Consider the following 15,763-nt stretch of genomic DNA (forward strand, 5'->3'; position numbering starts at 1 on the left):
TTTTAATGGGTTTTTACATAAAAATCATCTTTTAAATATAACTTCTTGTAGCCGTAGTTGTAGCCTAAGTTACTCCTTATTGCAACACTCCTTATAATATTTTTCCGACTTAAATAACACAACCTAAACCAACAATATATTTATAAAAATAAATTATATGCTGCTATCACGGACTAGAAGGTAATTGGTAATTAATATTAAACGCAAGTCGTATATACATCCTGAAAAATGAAATGATGTAATTTTTTGATTGTAGCTTTATTTTGTAAAAATTTGAAAATAACATTAAAATCTGTCTACCAGTTAAAGTCGCGTCAAAAAATTAGCTGCAATAAAAGTATTATTTTGGTCAAGGTAAATAAACTATAAACTATAAACAAGCAACTGCATTTAGTAAGAAGCGTTTATTTTAATATTACAAACACACAATATAATTTAATCATATGTATAGATTAACGTAATTTAACAAATATGTTTTGTATGTTACATATTTAATAGAACAACATTCATCATAAACGTAAATTATATTAACATTTTAGGAGTTATCGTAAAATGAAAAGATAGAGGTAGCTTGTTTGTAGCAGCCAGTAGGACGAATAAGCTTTCATATCTCCTGTAAATATTTCTAGACTCTTAAATTTTGCCGCAGTGGCCGGAATCGATAAGAATGACATGATTATTGTTAACTAATCCGGTTATACGTCGGATTTACGTAACCACGTCCGTTCCGTGATGATAAGAACCGTGATCTTATAGAAACACGACGATCTTTTCCTACATAAATAATATGTGAAACTATATTAGATAATAATATTTATTCACTCTAATATTTTAAATGCATACATTTTATGAGGCGAGTTGACCTAGTTTTAAGAACGCTTGCATATTAACTGATGATTGTTATTTACACCCGGGCAAGCATCATTGAATTTTCATTTACTTATTCTATAAAATAAGGAAGTGGAGGAAACCTTTCTTTAATAGGGCTTACTTAGCACGTCCAAACAGTCAGTGTTTCTCTACTATATTGTGCATGTATTATACATTAAAACCTTCCTCTTGAATCAATCAATCTATTAATAAAACCGCATCAAAATCTGTTGTTTAATTTTAAATCTAAGCATACATAGGGGCAGACACGATAAGTGATATTGTTTTATCCTATGTAATGATAATGATGACAATAATGTTTTTATCTTTTCATCAATATCTCACATGTAACAAAGATAATCCGTATGTATCCCGATCTAGGGATAAAGTAGTATAGAAGTATTCCTATACTACTTTATCCCTAGATCAGGATACTCAAATTTTAGGGGACAGTGAATCGTAATAAATGCTAACATTTGTTGATCTTATTTAGTATAATTTTTTCTTCTTAGGGAAGGATGTTTTTATGCTTAGAAAAAAATAAATTATATTAATGTGGGCGTAGGCTTGAGCGTCTGTGTGTGTGTGTGTGTGTGTGTGTGTATTTGTTACGTACAAAGATAATTTATAGTTCAAATTAACTAGCTGAATCTCCTCGAAGGGTAATGAGGAACATTGACAGACTTTCGTGTATTGTGTACTGTAACTGTAGATGTTTTTAATTATAATGCATTCTTATAAAACACCCCTCAATCAGTTGTGAACATTATATTATATAAATACTATCAAACAAAAATATATTTATCAAATCATTGATAGTACCGCAGAACATTGAATGTCTTTTCAACTTTGTACTATTACCATAATATTTTATTATAAACATACATTTGTATCAATGCTAATAAATTTACCTTAATTTTAGTCGATAATGAAACAATGAAACTGCTATATTTAACTTAATCATACATTTGCGAGCAGAAGTCATACATTTTGTTTTGAGAGCAATAAATCGCCCCGACAATAACATCGATACATATTTATTATTGCGGTACATCCATAATCGAAAACCAGCTATCGTATATTAATGCAATAAATAACGAAGCACTTTAAAAAATTTACAATTTATTCAAGAGCAATGTCAAACTTGCGACGGTATTTAAGAGAAATGTCGTTAAAACAACATCGTAAAATATTAACATGACTTGGATACCAAAACGATAATAAAGTTCGATTTTTAAAACGTGTTATTTCGTCGGAGAGTTTATTTTCCAATCGTGAACGCAGAATGAGTGAGTTACACTTGTTTTTTATTACAATTTTGTTTGCCAGTGACTGCCATTCGATTGCCAGCGATTATGTCGTGAACGCGAATATTGTAAACAATAATGGAATGTTACGTATGAAACCTGGTAACATTCCCGTGTACTGGGATTGGAGAGATTTGAACAAAGTAACGCCGGTGAAAGATCAAATGAATTGTAATGCCTGCTGGGCGTTTAGTGCTATAGGTAAATATAAAATTGTTACTTATAGTTATTATTGTCATGTATTGGTGGGCGGACTGGTAGATGTAAGGTAAAGTAACAGCTTGTACATTTCCCACTGCTGAGATAAGGCCTCCTCTTCCATCTAGGACAGGTTTTGGAACATATTACACCACGCTGCACCAATGCGGGTTGGTGGAACGCACATGTGGCATAAATTCGATGAAATTAGACATATGTATGTTTCCCCACGATGTCTTCCTTCACCGCCGAGCACGAGATAACTTATAAACACAAATTAAGCACATATATATAGTGGTGCTTGCCTGGGTTTGAACCCGCAATCATAAGTTAAGATGCACACGTTCTAACCACTGGGCCATCTCAGCTCTCTGGTAGATGTGTGTTATGGTTAGTCGTCACCACTGTCCTGTAAGAAATATAATATAATAAAATATAAAAGTATACTTACTGTAAGAAATATTAATCATTTTCATACAATTAAAAGGCATTTTTGTCTTAATTTCAAATGTGTTATAGTTCGTTTTCGATTAACGTAATTTAAAATGGCCGGTGCTAAAGTTTCGAAGTTAACGAATGTGAAATAGAAAAAAAAAACAACACTTACCTTCAGATTCAGGTATCTTTATTTATTTACTTTTCACGCGAAATTTCTCCTTCAGTTAAGTACCAGAATTCTCGGTGACCTTATGTTATACGGGTAAACACATCGCCTATCTATAAAAAACGCAGCCCATCTATGTTATTCATGATATAACAACAACAGCCTGTAAATTCCCACTGCTGGGCTAAAGAACTCCTCTCCCTTTGAGGAGAAGGTTTGGAACATGTTCCACCACGCTGTTCCAATGCGGGTTGGTGGAATACACATGTGGCAGAATTTCTATGAAATTCGTCACATGCAGGTTTCCTCACGATGTTTTCCTTCACCGCCGAGCACGAGATGAATTATAAGTACAAATTAAGCACATGAATCAGCGATGCTTGCCTGGGTTTGAACCCGCAATCTTCGGTTAAGATGCACGCGTTCTAACCACTGGGCCATCTCAGCTCAAGCTTCATGATATAAATGAAGCACAAAAGCTAGGCGTTAGCTGGCTGGTTGCTGGTTCGTCAGATAAATTTGTTTATATTTATTTTCAGCAAATATCGAAAGCCATTTGATGATATATAGGAACATCAATGAAACATTATCGGAACAGTTTTTAATGGATTGCGATGGACGAAACATCGGTTGCAGTTCGTCGAGCATATTAAATACGTTTTCGTAAGTTTGATATTATTACAACTCTAACTTAGACATAATTAAATAAACGACACATGTTCTTTCTTTCAAACGACAAATTTCGACTTTCTGCTCAGGAAGAGGTTTGCCGATCACTCCACAATGCCTTACTAGGATATGTCAGAATTTTATAGTTCACGCAAAACACTACTTGTCAAGACATTACGCTAAAAAGGCATACGCATCCTCTCCCTTTGTAGAGAAGGTTAGTAGTATATTCCACGCTACTCCACTGCGGGTGGGTGGATTCACATGTGGCAGAATTTCTTTGAAATGAGACACATACAGGTTTCCTCACGATGTTTTCCTACACCGCCGAGCACGAGATGCTTATATAGACATTATAAAGACAAATTAAGCACATCAAAATTCAGTGGTGTTTGCCCAGGTTTGAGCCCGCAATCATCGGTTAAGATGCACGCGTTCTAACCACTGGGCCATATCGGCTCTCGTTGGCCCATTTATCATTGGGCTATTGAGGTTCTAAATGAATTAAACTAGCTCGATGGAGTGAAAGTAACTTTAAAAGAAAATCCGAATAATTCATTTATATATTTGTTTGGTTTTTTTAAATAATTTATAATTATTTTTAATAATTTATTTTCAAATAGAAGTATTTGCAAATATATTATTAAATTAATATTTTAGCAAAAGAGTCGTTTACATAAGCCCATATTTTATTTGTATTTTAATTAATGTCTTTAATAAAAAAATAATCAAAGTTTGTTTTTGTGAATCATCAAATTTGTAAGTTTATGGTATATGTATGAAGATCCTCATGCTCAAATCCCATTCACAACGTTGGATATTTTAAAATGGTATTTCTTGGCGTATCTCCTGACGGTGCCCCGTATACACGGTTCCTCCAGCACCAGGGTCAATCTTCGTGAGTATTTGTTACGCGTACGCTGTGCTCTAAGCATATTCAGGAATTAAATTGCTATTCCTTACAACAACAACAACAACAGCCTGTAAATTTACCACAGCTGGGCGAAAGCCTTTCCCTTTTTATGAGGATAAGATTGGAAACATATTCCACCACGCTGTTCCAATGCGGGTTGGTGGAATACACATGTAACAGAATTCTTGGATCTTCCTTCATTTTTAAATATGAGTACTATTTTGATATGTCTTCTACTATATGTTCCATGAACGTGATTTCCTGTGAGCTTCAAATAATTACATGGAAATATGTAACGCCATCTTAAGAATAATAATATTAATTTTTATCAATGACATTGTCGTCATTATCAGTTATCTAGATTATACATTATAACGCGATAGTACTTATTTTTTATCTGTAACCATACCAACGAAGTCATATAAAAACTTTCTCTAAGCTAACTGGGTAAGGGGACAGATGATTACAATTATTTATTTCGGCCCAGTGGTCGACCACAGTCAAGCACCACTGAATTTTCATATGCTTTATTTAAGTACGTAATTTATCTCGTACGTAGTGGAGAAAAATATCGTGAGGAAACCTCCACGTCTCCTTCACTTCTATAACTGGAATAGGATGTTCAGATAAAGGTACATTCTCCTTGAATGGAGAACCAGCACAGAAGCGAGGATCAGCCAACAGGGTTGACATTCACAAGTTAGTTACTTTTAAAATATAATATTGTAATTAATATCAGCAAAGATATTTGATTATATAAGAATACAAGTTTTTGTGTTTGCCTGTGTGAAAGCGGTTGAACGTCAGGTATGACGCAAAAAAATGAATGCCCTTCGTTAGAGTACAAGTGTTCTGCATTCAATCATCTAATTCACATTCTTCATTCTTCAGCAGTAGCTTGGTCAAGAAAGAACAGCAGACAGCCAGACAGAATTACTTTCGAATTTCGCTTAAGAACTCCTTTGTATATAAGTTTACATTATAACGGTCTAGTTCTTTCTTCTAGTTTTCCTTAACAGCGAAAGGACCTTTGCTTAGTAATAAGATATTTATGTACTTGCTTACTTTAATTAGTAGAGAATGAATCACTGTTAAGAAACGTCTTTGTAAATATTTAATCTTGACCAGTAGTGCTGGAAATTCACGTGATTAATTTGTAATGAATATTCAGTTCATTGTTTTATTTATACTGGTTACCCATGGCCTTGCCCGGTGTTAACAGGGTTCTGGTGTGATCATTTTCCTGTATAATGGCCAACTTATGTGATATTCCAATCTGTAACGACCTCAAATTAGGTGGTACGGGAAGCCCCCTAATATTGTTTGTCAAATGACTCAAAAGTGCTTGAAAAAAAAACCAGTTTTAATAAAGTATATTTTGATTTGTACAGATTCATTCCGCTAATGAAAAGTTATTGGATTTTTCTTTCGATATATTCCCAATTACAGCCGGGGTCTGTATATTCGAAGGAAGTGCTTCCGTGTTCAATCCTGTGCCTCTCAAATCCGTTAGCCTTGCGTCTCTTACATCTCTTTCCGATCGTGTCAGATTTACCGATTATAAGAGGGACGGAAAAGAGTGCACCTATATTTGCGCACACACTAGTACTATTATGTGTTCTGCATAGTTTGCTGGTCTTGCTGGAGATTGACCGTCGTCGTCTCGATCAGAACGACATCATATTTAACTTGATATAATGGTATTTCTTTTCGATCGATCGATCAGCTCCTTTTTGAAAACGTATCAAAAATGCTGGACCTAAAGTTAAAGTATATTCAAATCTATAGCAGTAACAGTAAAAGTAACAGCCTGCTGGGCTAAGGCCTCCTTTCCCACTAAGGAGAGGTTTGGAACATATTCCACCACGCTGTTCCAATGCGGATTGGTGGAATGCACATGTGGCAGAATTTCGTAGAAATTAGACATACAGGTTTATTACACATACAGGTTTCCTCACGATGTTTTCCTTTACTGTCGAGCACGAGATGAAATATAAACACAAATTAAGCACATGCATATAGTGGTGCTTACCTGGGTTTGAACCCGAAATTATCGGTTAAGATGCACGCGTTCTAACCACTGGGCCATCTCAGCTATAACATTCGGATTGATTTCAGAACAATAGTTGAAAAACTAGGAGGAGTGCTCCGCGAATCTGACTACAAGCCATACCAGAAACAAATTTCGCCTTGCTCATGGGACCACAAAATTTCGGTCATACCGGTTGTCGGTTTTAGGCGTGTACGAACCGACGAAGAGATCATGGCTAACTTCATTTACAATTATGGACCATTATCCGCTGGTGAGACATCTGTCTTTTTATGCTATATAATAAAACATTTTTTATATAATACACCGGATAAAGAAACAAATAGTACTAACTCGTATGTAGCATAATATGCGACGCTTTAATCGACCATTGATTTATGATACATATATATGATGAAAGCCTCGTTAATAGTATAAACAAAAGATTCAAATCAGAACATAGTTTATTTATATAGGTCCTTGCAGATCTTTGATACCGTCAATGTTTGGAACAGATAACGGATTTTTTTTTATCGTAAAATATAAAATACTTAAGGTTTTTATATAAAATAGAATCGAATGCAAATTCCTTTTTCAAATTTAGAAAATAATAATATCATGATAATAGAAAAGTATGATAAATATAACATGTCTTAACATCGAATATTTTTAAAAAGTGTACCGAACCGTTTACCTTATATCGCAGATATTGATCAAATGTCATAAACACAATTTCCTATCGTTCCATCTACAGGTTGCGTTTTTAATAAATAATTCATAGTGATTTTAAAATGGGCTAACCGAAAATATAAATTGACATAAAAATCTACATATTCATTATGCTTGAAGATTGTTTTACTCATCAGACTTTACTCCACAGGAATAAATTCGGCTTCAATGGCCGTATATAAAGGAGGCATTGATGAACCTTCAGATGACTTCTGTTCACCAAGAGAGATGAATCACGCTGTCCTCATAGTTGGCTACAATGTTTACGGTATTATTTTCTAGATTTTTCTTTTTATTACTAATTATTTGTTCAGAGAAAAAAGTTTTTTATGTGCAATGCATTAAAACCTTTTTTCTCGATGATCAGAAAAACCTTGAAACTGGTAATATATGTTGATGACCAACATTTGTATAAAGTCTTTCCAAGTGATGTAGATGTTTACAGATATCACGTTACTCCAAATAATTTATCACTTACTTGACTTCGAAATAAGTTCACACTATCTTCTTGTCCAAATTTTTTATCCAAAATCCTTGTCTTTCTTAATATCCAAGTGAACTTCACAATAAACCGGCAAAGAATGGCCATTTACTTGAATTCTTTTAAACTTTATTTTTGCTCTAAATAACAGATATTTAAATTAATAAATCATACAGGAGATTGAGATTTCTTCCTTAAATAATATATAAATTTTAAAATGAATTATGTGGATTTAAATCAAATCAGTCAAAGTACTCCTACGTTCACCTAATTATTCGCTTTTTGCTCCTAAGTATTATCTCTAAAGAATATTTCATTTATATCAGCATATTAAATAGTACAACACTAAGGGGACCTTCAGCTTTTTTTCGCAATATATTTTTCATAATATTTTTTAGCGAAACATTTACTTGGCGCGTTAATTGCAAGTTACCTAGAACAAACTCATCCCTAGCTCCTTCCATCAATTCCACTACATCCGTATAATGAAATAGGTCTAAATAATTAACTTTTGTTTCAGTCGATCCCACGGGGAAGAGCATTCCTTATTGGATCATTAAGAACTCATGGGGTACGAATTGGGGTGACAAAGGATATTACTACTTGGTTCGCGGTCGTAACGCTTGCGGTATCGCCAACGATTTATCTTTCAGCATTGTTAATTAACATTTAATTAATTGATTCATTTAATGACACAATGGATTAAACAAATTGCCTGTCATAATGGATTTGTCACATTTGTGTATTTCCTACTATATGTTTTATTATAGGTTCCTACTCATTATTTTTATATATATTTTATATTTATAAGACAATATTATCAAAACTAAAATGAAAATAAAAAAGGTAAAATATTTAAATAATAACTGTTAAAAAGTTAAATAAAAGTTGTTGTCATTATAGATAAAAATAAACATTTTAAAATGCCACAACTTCGCATTAATGACTTTATAAGAAAGTTCTCGTATCATCTTAGCATTGGTACAAGAGATAAACATAAACTTGTTTACTTGACTGTATAAAGTGACTACTCTTTTGTAGAGCAATGTATGCGGTTCTTCCCAGGATAACATGATCCCAGAAATCATTTAAAATGCTAAATTGAATTAAAAAATAATGAAGAACGTGTGTGCAAAAGGTTTATGTTATACATACTTTGGAAATTAGTCGATAGTTCACTGGCATTTTTTTTATATTTGTAACTAACTAATCACAAAAAAAAACAAAAGTCCTTTAGAGTTGCTTTCTACGGTTCTTCTCATATTTTCTTTTCCTAACCGGTAGTAATTTTAAAATTAACAATCAATAAAGTGTATCTACTGCTTCTATAGTGAATAAAGGAATTTAATTTGATTTAGTATAACACCACATTTAAGACAAAATTATATTTTGTTATTTCATAACTCAATTATAATAAATATATTTATATAATGTCCTTTATCTCTCACAAAACAAAACTATAATTATATTACGTTACGATATTTGGTCGGTCTTGTCTCACATGCACGAACGATATACGGTGATAATCAAGTTTCTAGAATTGAAAGGAATCAATTTATACCAAAAGATACCAAGACTGATTATAATTACTTCGCAGTACTATTCTGTGAGAATTAAGTCACATCTCAGACAAAAAATGTCGAAAATCGACACGAATTTACACGATTGATAGAATGCTTTACATATCGTATATAATACTCGGATATATCACGATCGAGTTCTGTGATGAGTTTCGTCTTTTTTCTTCGAGAATAGCTGTACTGGTCGTAAAAGATTTTCATAAAAGTTTTCTATGCCTAAAGAGAAAAGTATCAGGTTTTTGGGCGTTGACCAAATCACTAACACCCAAACTGTGTCGCCGACAGGCAAACTTATCTCAGTCTAGCCATTAACGAAGTTATCCATTGTCAATACTTGTCATTTATATTTTTTATCTTTTGTAGTTATATATTCAATATTCAGAAAATCTTCAATAGAATTAACGGTTATATTATGTTTATAATGAAATCTTATTAAGAGAGGTAAGTTTTATATGTTGTTGTTTTATTACACTATTTGTAACTAGAGTAATGGAAGGCTTTAACATGATCAGGGTTGTATGTCAGTTTCCTTAAGAGTTCATAAAAAGAGAACCAAGGTGGGAGGGCGATGTCGCCTGGATGACCCTGGGCATATATATTTTTTTATTGTATAAGTTGGCGGACGAGCACATGGGCTACCTGATGGTAAGTAATCACCATCACCCATAGACAATGACGCTGTAAGAAATATTAACTATTCCTTACATCGTCAATGTGCCACCAACCTTGGGAACTAAGATGTTATGTCCCATGTGCCTGTAGTTACACTGGCTCACTCACCCTTCAAACCGGAACAAAACAATACTGAGTACAATTATTTGGCGGTAGAATAACTGATGAGTATATAACCTACCCACACGGGCTTGCACAAATCCCTACCACCAAGTAGTTGTAAATGTTTTTACTTTATAACAGTTTATAATTATGTAAATATAAATGTACATATATTGTTACAACCTCGCTTTTCTTCACTAACTCAATTATCTAACATCTCGTTCCAGAACATTCAATAGTCGTTAGACTCGAAAACTAAAATAGGCCATGTATCATATAATCTAAAGTTTTCAATTCGTTGATCTATATGCATATATATATATATATATGTTATGTACATCCAACTCATGAAAGTTTAGTCTCATTTATTTTTGTTTATTGTTGTGTGCCTTATATTTGACTTAACAACTAGGATACTACACTACATCCCGATATTTATTAATATACTTTGGTTAGATTATTTTCGAAAGCAACAGTGAATATGCGATACATAGAACAAGCAGGACCTCGAGTCAAGCAAAGACCTTGTACCTCCGTGCACGATCACCCATAAGCTCGTACCAATATATTTTCATGTCAAAATATGCCTAAAATAACAGTTTTTTAGTTCACGGAATAAAATATGGCAATTCCATCTCGATCAGTGGGTGTAGTAAATAGCCGACTAAGGGGGTTTCGATAAACGCTTCACAAACAAGCTCTACTAAATAGTTTGTATCTTAAAAATACTTTTGGCAATTATTTCCACACAAAATTAGTATTATTAGTAAAACATCAGTCACTTCTCGTTACTCTTCTATTATTATGCTTTTTGATTATGACCGACCAAGTTGGATCCCTTAAAAAAATAATAATAGTAAATAACATGTACTAATGTAGATAACAACAAATTTATGTGGAAATTAATTGATAAAAATGAACAAAAGATTTTACCGTGTGTCCCAAATACATAGATATAGTGAGTTCCAAATTTTATTCCAAAGCCGAACACTGGTTTTCAATTGTACCCTTTGTGTCTTTAATTGGCTGTCAAAAATGCTAATGAATTAATTAAGAAATGCCAAGTGTAGAGGAAATGATGAATACTTATTTAAAGATTCATAAAAAATTATAATTATTATATCTGCTCTGTACAAAATACTGACAATTTTTTATGTAATAACTTATTAAATAAAATGTAATGCCACTCAAAGTTTTCTAATAAAAAAGTCAATTTCTTGAAGCAGAACAATTCCACACCTTCCCTTCTAATTCACTCAAAGTCGTTTAAAATATGTAAGAAAGTCTATAACAAAGTTTTAGAGCCATTTTGAGATGACTGATCAAGTGTAATAAATAATTATAAAATATAATTGTAAAATATTTTTATTTTTTTAAAATTTCACTCATCCACTTAATACTACATAAAAATATATACCAATATATGTACATACTATTTTGTGATCATCGAAAGTATAACACCTCGCTTCATTGTCTCCACTGGTGACAGGAGGGCTGGTTCGTTTTTTGCCCAGAGGATCGGAATTGCGATTCAACGGGGAAATGCCGCTGGCATTCTTGCCACCATTCCACGCGGTCAAGATTTATACAGTAACTAGTTTTAGTTCATATTTGTATATATTTAGGCATTTAATGTCATTAATTCTTATGTTAATAATTTATTTTGTGATCTAGGGGGCATAGACCATCAGATGATAAGTGGGCAACAGCACCCATAGACTCTGAAATAGTCAGAAACATTCATTCCCATAGGAATATAAATAATACTCCTTGATAAAGATTTATTTTATTTACTCAACCTTATAAAACCCATAAACGCAAGTTCTTAAGTTTGTATGATGATCAATAGTTAACAATTGTAATTTCAGTAGTTCGGGGTGGCCAAAATAATATTATCGTTTTACAATGATGCTCCAATCTATCTATCTTTTGTTAGAATACCACGCTATCGTCCAATTGTTTTCTAATGACAGCTCAATTATATTTAAAATCAGAAATAGTGTTACATGCCAGTATTAAATGCTATGCCATATAAAATAATATTAATTACGGTTTTACAAATTATTGATCAATTAATTACAATATAATTGTATATAATAAAGTAAATTCTATAGCCCCTGCTATTTTCATAATATGCAATAATAATGTGATATAAATTATGATATATAATCAAATGTCATAACACCGTATTGAAGGCTAAGATTACTCTTGTAACACAAGTATAAAAATTTTGATAAAATACTTGACAATAACAAAACTTAAACCGTTGTAACAGTTTTTGAACCTACTTGCGTTTGTCCCATTTGAATAGGAGAATTCTTCTTAGTAGTTTCTTTTAATTTTGGATATGTTTCCTCAACAGCTTATATGCATCACCATTCACAAAAATGGTGATTCAGATACAAAAAAAATATTAGATGATTCAACAGTGTTGAAGAACAGATATATACATTTAGATCTGTAGACATTTCTAATTTCCAGACTTCTGGCTGCCTGACTAAGAATTATTCTACAGAAAACCTTAATAACTTTTTAAAGATTCAATCTGAAGTTTGAACCCAGAACCAAATATGTAGCCGTGTATGAATTCACTACCAACGACGCAAATAATAATTGGGTAACGTAAGTGTTTCAATGATCAATTTATATGGTTACGATAAACGTAACATCGACTCTAGACGAGATCTTTGAAACAACGCACAGCTGGTCCCACTAGTAATACCTAAGCGTAAAATATTAAATGGTTGTCAGCATAAACCGCAGTACAATAGCTCAGCGGATCCCACAATTAGTTGAGGCTGATATTTATCAAACGAAATGCGGCTTGAGGAGTCTTGCGGTCAGGGAGGTTAGTCCGCAATCCTGCCCATTTGTAACTCGAGGCGCTGAAATAAATAATGTTAACTATCAAACACACCTTCGTTCAGGATGTTTGCTTGGAATAATTGAATAATTCTAATTGATTTAAAGAGACTATTGTATGACTTTGAATTTATTTCTAACAATTTATTATTCGTTTTAAAATACTTTCAAATACAATAATAATAAGAAATATTAAGTTACTTTTCGTTTGTAAATTTGAATTTACTAAAACCCACGCGTTACTATTTTTAATACAGGACCAGCCTGTCAATTTTCCACTGCTGAACTAAGACCTACTCTCCCTTTGAGGGCTACCTTGCCCTCAAAGGGAGAGTAGGGTAGGGGAGTAGTAGAGTAGAAGCGTATTCCTCCACGCTGGGTTGGTGGAATCACATGTGGCAGAATTTCGTTGAATTTTGAAACACATGCAGGTTTTCTCACAATGTTTTCCTTCACCGTTAGGCTCGAGATGAATTAAGCACATGAAAATTCAGTGGTGCTTGCTTGGATTTGAAACCGCAATCATCGGTTAAGATGAACGCGTTCTACCCACCGGCTCATCTCGGCTCATTTTATTTATATACTCTTAAAAATAGTAAAGTAAAACAAAAACAAAGAAAAGAAAAATGTACAATAGGCGGCCTTATCGCTAAAACAGTGATCTCTTCCAGGCAACTTTTGGTAGAGGAGAGAGATAGGATGGTAGGGGTGTACAAATTATTTAATACATAAAAAAAATAGTTACAATATATATATATATATATATATATATATATATATATATATATATATATATATATATATATATATATATATATATATGTGTGTATATACGATACTTAAATAAATATTCCATAAATATATAATTATATAATAATATAATATACATACACATTATAAATATATACATTTACATATTATAGATACTTACATAATAAATAAAATATTTAATTACAGTATTTCTTCATGAAGCAAGATAGTGCTCTTTTATCATTTTTTTAAAAGAAGTAATGTTTGGTGCACGTCTTGCTTCTAGTGGAAGAGAGTTCCAAAGACGAATTGAATGGACTGTAAATGAGTCACTATAAAAATATGTTGTATGGGGTGGTATTTTTAAAACCAAATTCTCTTCAGAACGAAGATTATGGCTATGTGAAGAACTAAGAAATTGAAAACGTTCTTTTAGATATGAAGGAGAAGACGGATTGAACAGAATACAGTACAGAAGTTGAAGGATGTGAGTATTCCTGCGAAGCCGGATTGGGAGCCACTTGAGCTTTTTACGAAATTCAGAAACGTGATCATATTTACGAAGACCAAATATGAATCGGATGCAAAGTTCCTCTTTTAGATCAAGATAACATGCGTCAGCATAATCGAGACTTGGTAGAAGGAGTGACTGTGCTAACATAATTTTGGTATGGATGGGTAGAAAGTTGCGTAATCATTTTAATGCCTAACTAAAAAAATACCAAGCAATACATGTATCAGAAAACGCAGCGCATATCAAAAAAGGTTTTAGTGTTATATAAATAGAGGCACTTTGTGGTTTCATCCTCATAATTGGCCCATCCACGCTACGGACGAGAATTTCACAATGCCATTACATTTTTAGTATCTACTTATACAATATTGTAGTCATATATGAAAAAAAAAACAAAATAAATCCTTATTGGTGAAGAACTTAAATTAAATGTTACTAAACCTTAGTCCAGTAGAGACCAGACAGCAGATCTTGATCTACATTCTCTACCACCAATGGTAATATACACAATACACTTAAATAAGGCTTAAATCATTACATTTACTATTTCCGAGACTATAACATGAAATCCATATAATCTCTTCAACCATTTTCTAATTAAGACACCGCAAGCTAGCGCCATGATTACCGTGCGTCGTTCCCGTAATTACTTCATACGACTTCATTGGAAATAAGAACTGTATTTAAATTAAGTCTACGTATAAAGTAGAAGAACTCGGTTAACTGCAAATACTGCACATTTTTTATTCATTCGATTTCTAATTTATATTCAAATGTTTATAAATAGTGATACGATTTTTAAGCATAGTTTTGCTCAGTGATTTTTCTGGGATAAGGTTAAAAAAAATTGGATCGGTAAATTTGTATGAAAGTGCGTATGCTGTGAAAAGTATGAATTGTGTTGGATCCTCAACAATTGTATGTAATCTTGCAGCAAATATTATCTTCTTAACTTCCGATTAGTGTTAGTCAGACGATAGTCAATCAGTATTTCTCCTCTGTTAGAAGTTGCGCATTGCAATTTCTTAAAAACTTCGTTAGACATGCTGAGATGGCCGAGTGGTTAGAACGCGTGCATCTTAATCGATGATTTCGGGTTCAAACCCAAGCAAGCACCACTATATATATGTGCTTAATTTGTGTTTATAATACAGCAGTGGGTAATTTACAGGTTGTTACTTTACTTTACTCGTTATACAAATGAAGGTTTTGTCGTCATTCGGACTATAATCGTATCATAGTAGGAGGGTACAGCTCTCTCACTTTCCATCATGATATCACCTATGAGTCTGCTCACGTTAATTCGAGAACTGGAATGTCTTTCCCCGTACCAAGTGGGGGCCACATTGAATATATTCCAATCAACGCTATCTAATCTTTTACAGGTTTATTTACCAAATAACCAGGCTATGAAGACCTGTAAATATCTAATCAACCCATTGTGTATCTATTTTTTGTCGTGTTACACTTATGCCTATAAGAG

The 15,763-nt window shown here is 32.9% G+C and overlaps 1 protein-coding gene across 1 annotated transcript; it reads left to right on the forward strand.

Annotated features, from left to right (window-relative positions):
* The first annotated feature begins 2,260 nt into the window (after positions 1-2,260).
* On the forward strand, positions 2,261-8,466 carry LOC124535384 (cathepsin F-like). The gene is made up of 5 exons (XM_047111593.1): positions 2,261-2,378; positions 3,519-3,642; positions 6,680-6,864; positions 7,471-7,587; positions 8,321-8,466. Exons 1-5 carry the CDS (start codon positions 2,261-2,263, stop codon positions 8,464-8,466), a joined length of 690 nt encoding a protein of 229 aa, XP_046967549.1.
* The last annotated feature ends 7,297 nt before the right edge of the window (positions 8,467-15,763 follow it).

The sequence above is a fragment of the Vanessa cardui genome, chromosome 14 (genome assembly GCF_905220365.1).
Source record: "Vanessa cardui chromosome 14, ilVanCard2.1, whole genome shotgun sequence".
Lineage (NCBI taxonomy): Eukaryota > Metazoa > Arthropoda > Insecta > Lepidoptera > Nymphalidae > Vanessa > Vanessa cardui.

Coding starts and splice junctions, on each gene's coding strand:
- LOC124535384 (XM_047111593.1), top strand. CDS start 2,261: ATGTTACGTATGAAACCTGGTAACATTCCCGTGTACTGGGATTGGAGA. Junction 2,379..3,518: donor CTGGGCGTTTAGTGCTATAG/GTAAATATAAAA, acceptor ATTTATTTTCAG/CAAATATCGAAAGCCATTTG. Junction 7,588..8,320: donor AGTTGGCTACAATGTTTACG/GTATTATTTTCT, acceptor CTTTTGTTTCAG/TCGATCCCACGGGGAAGAGC.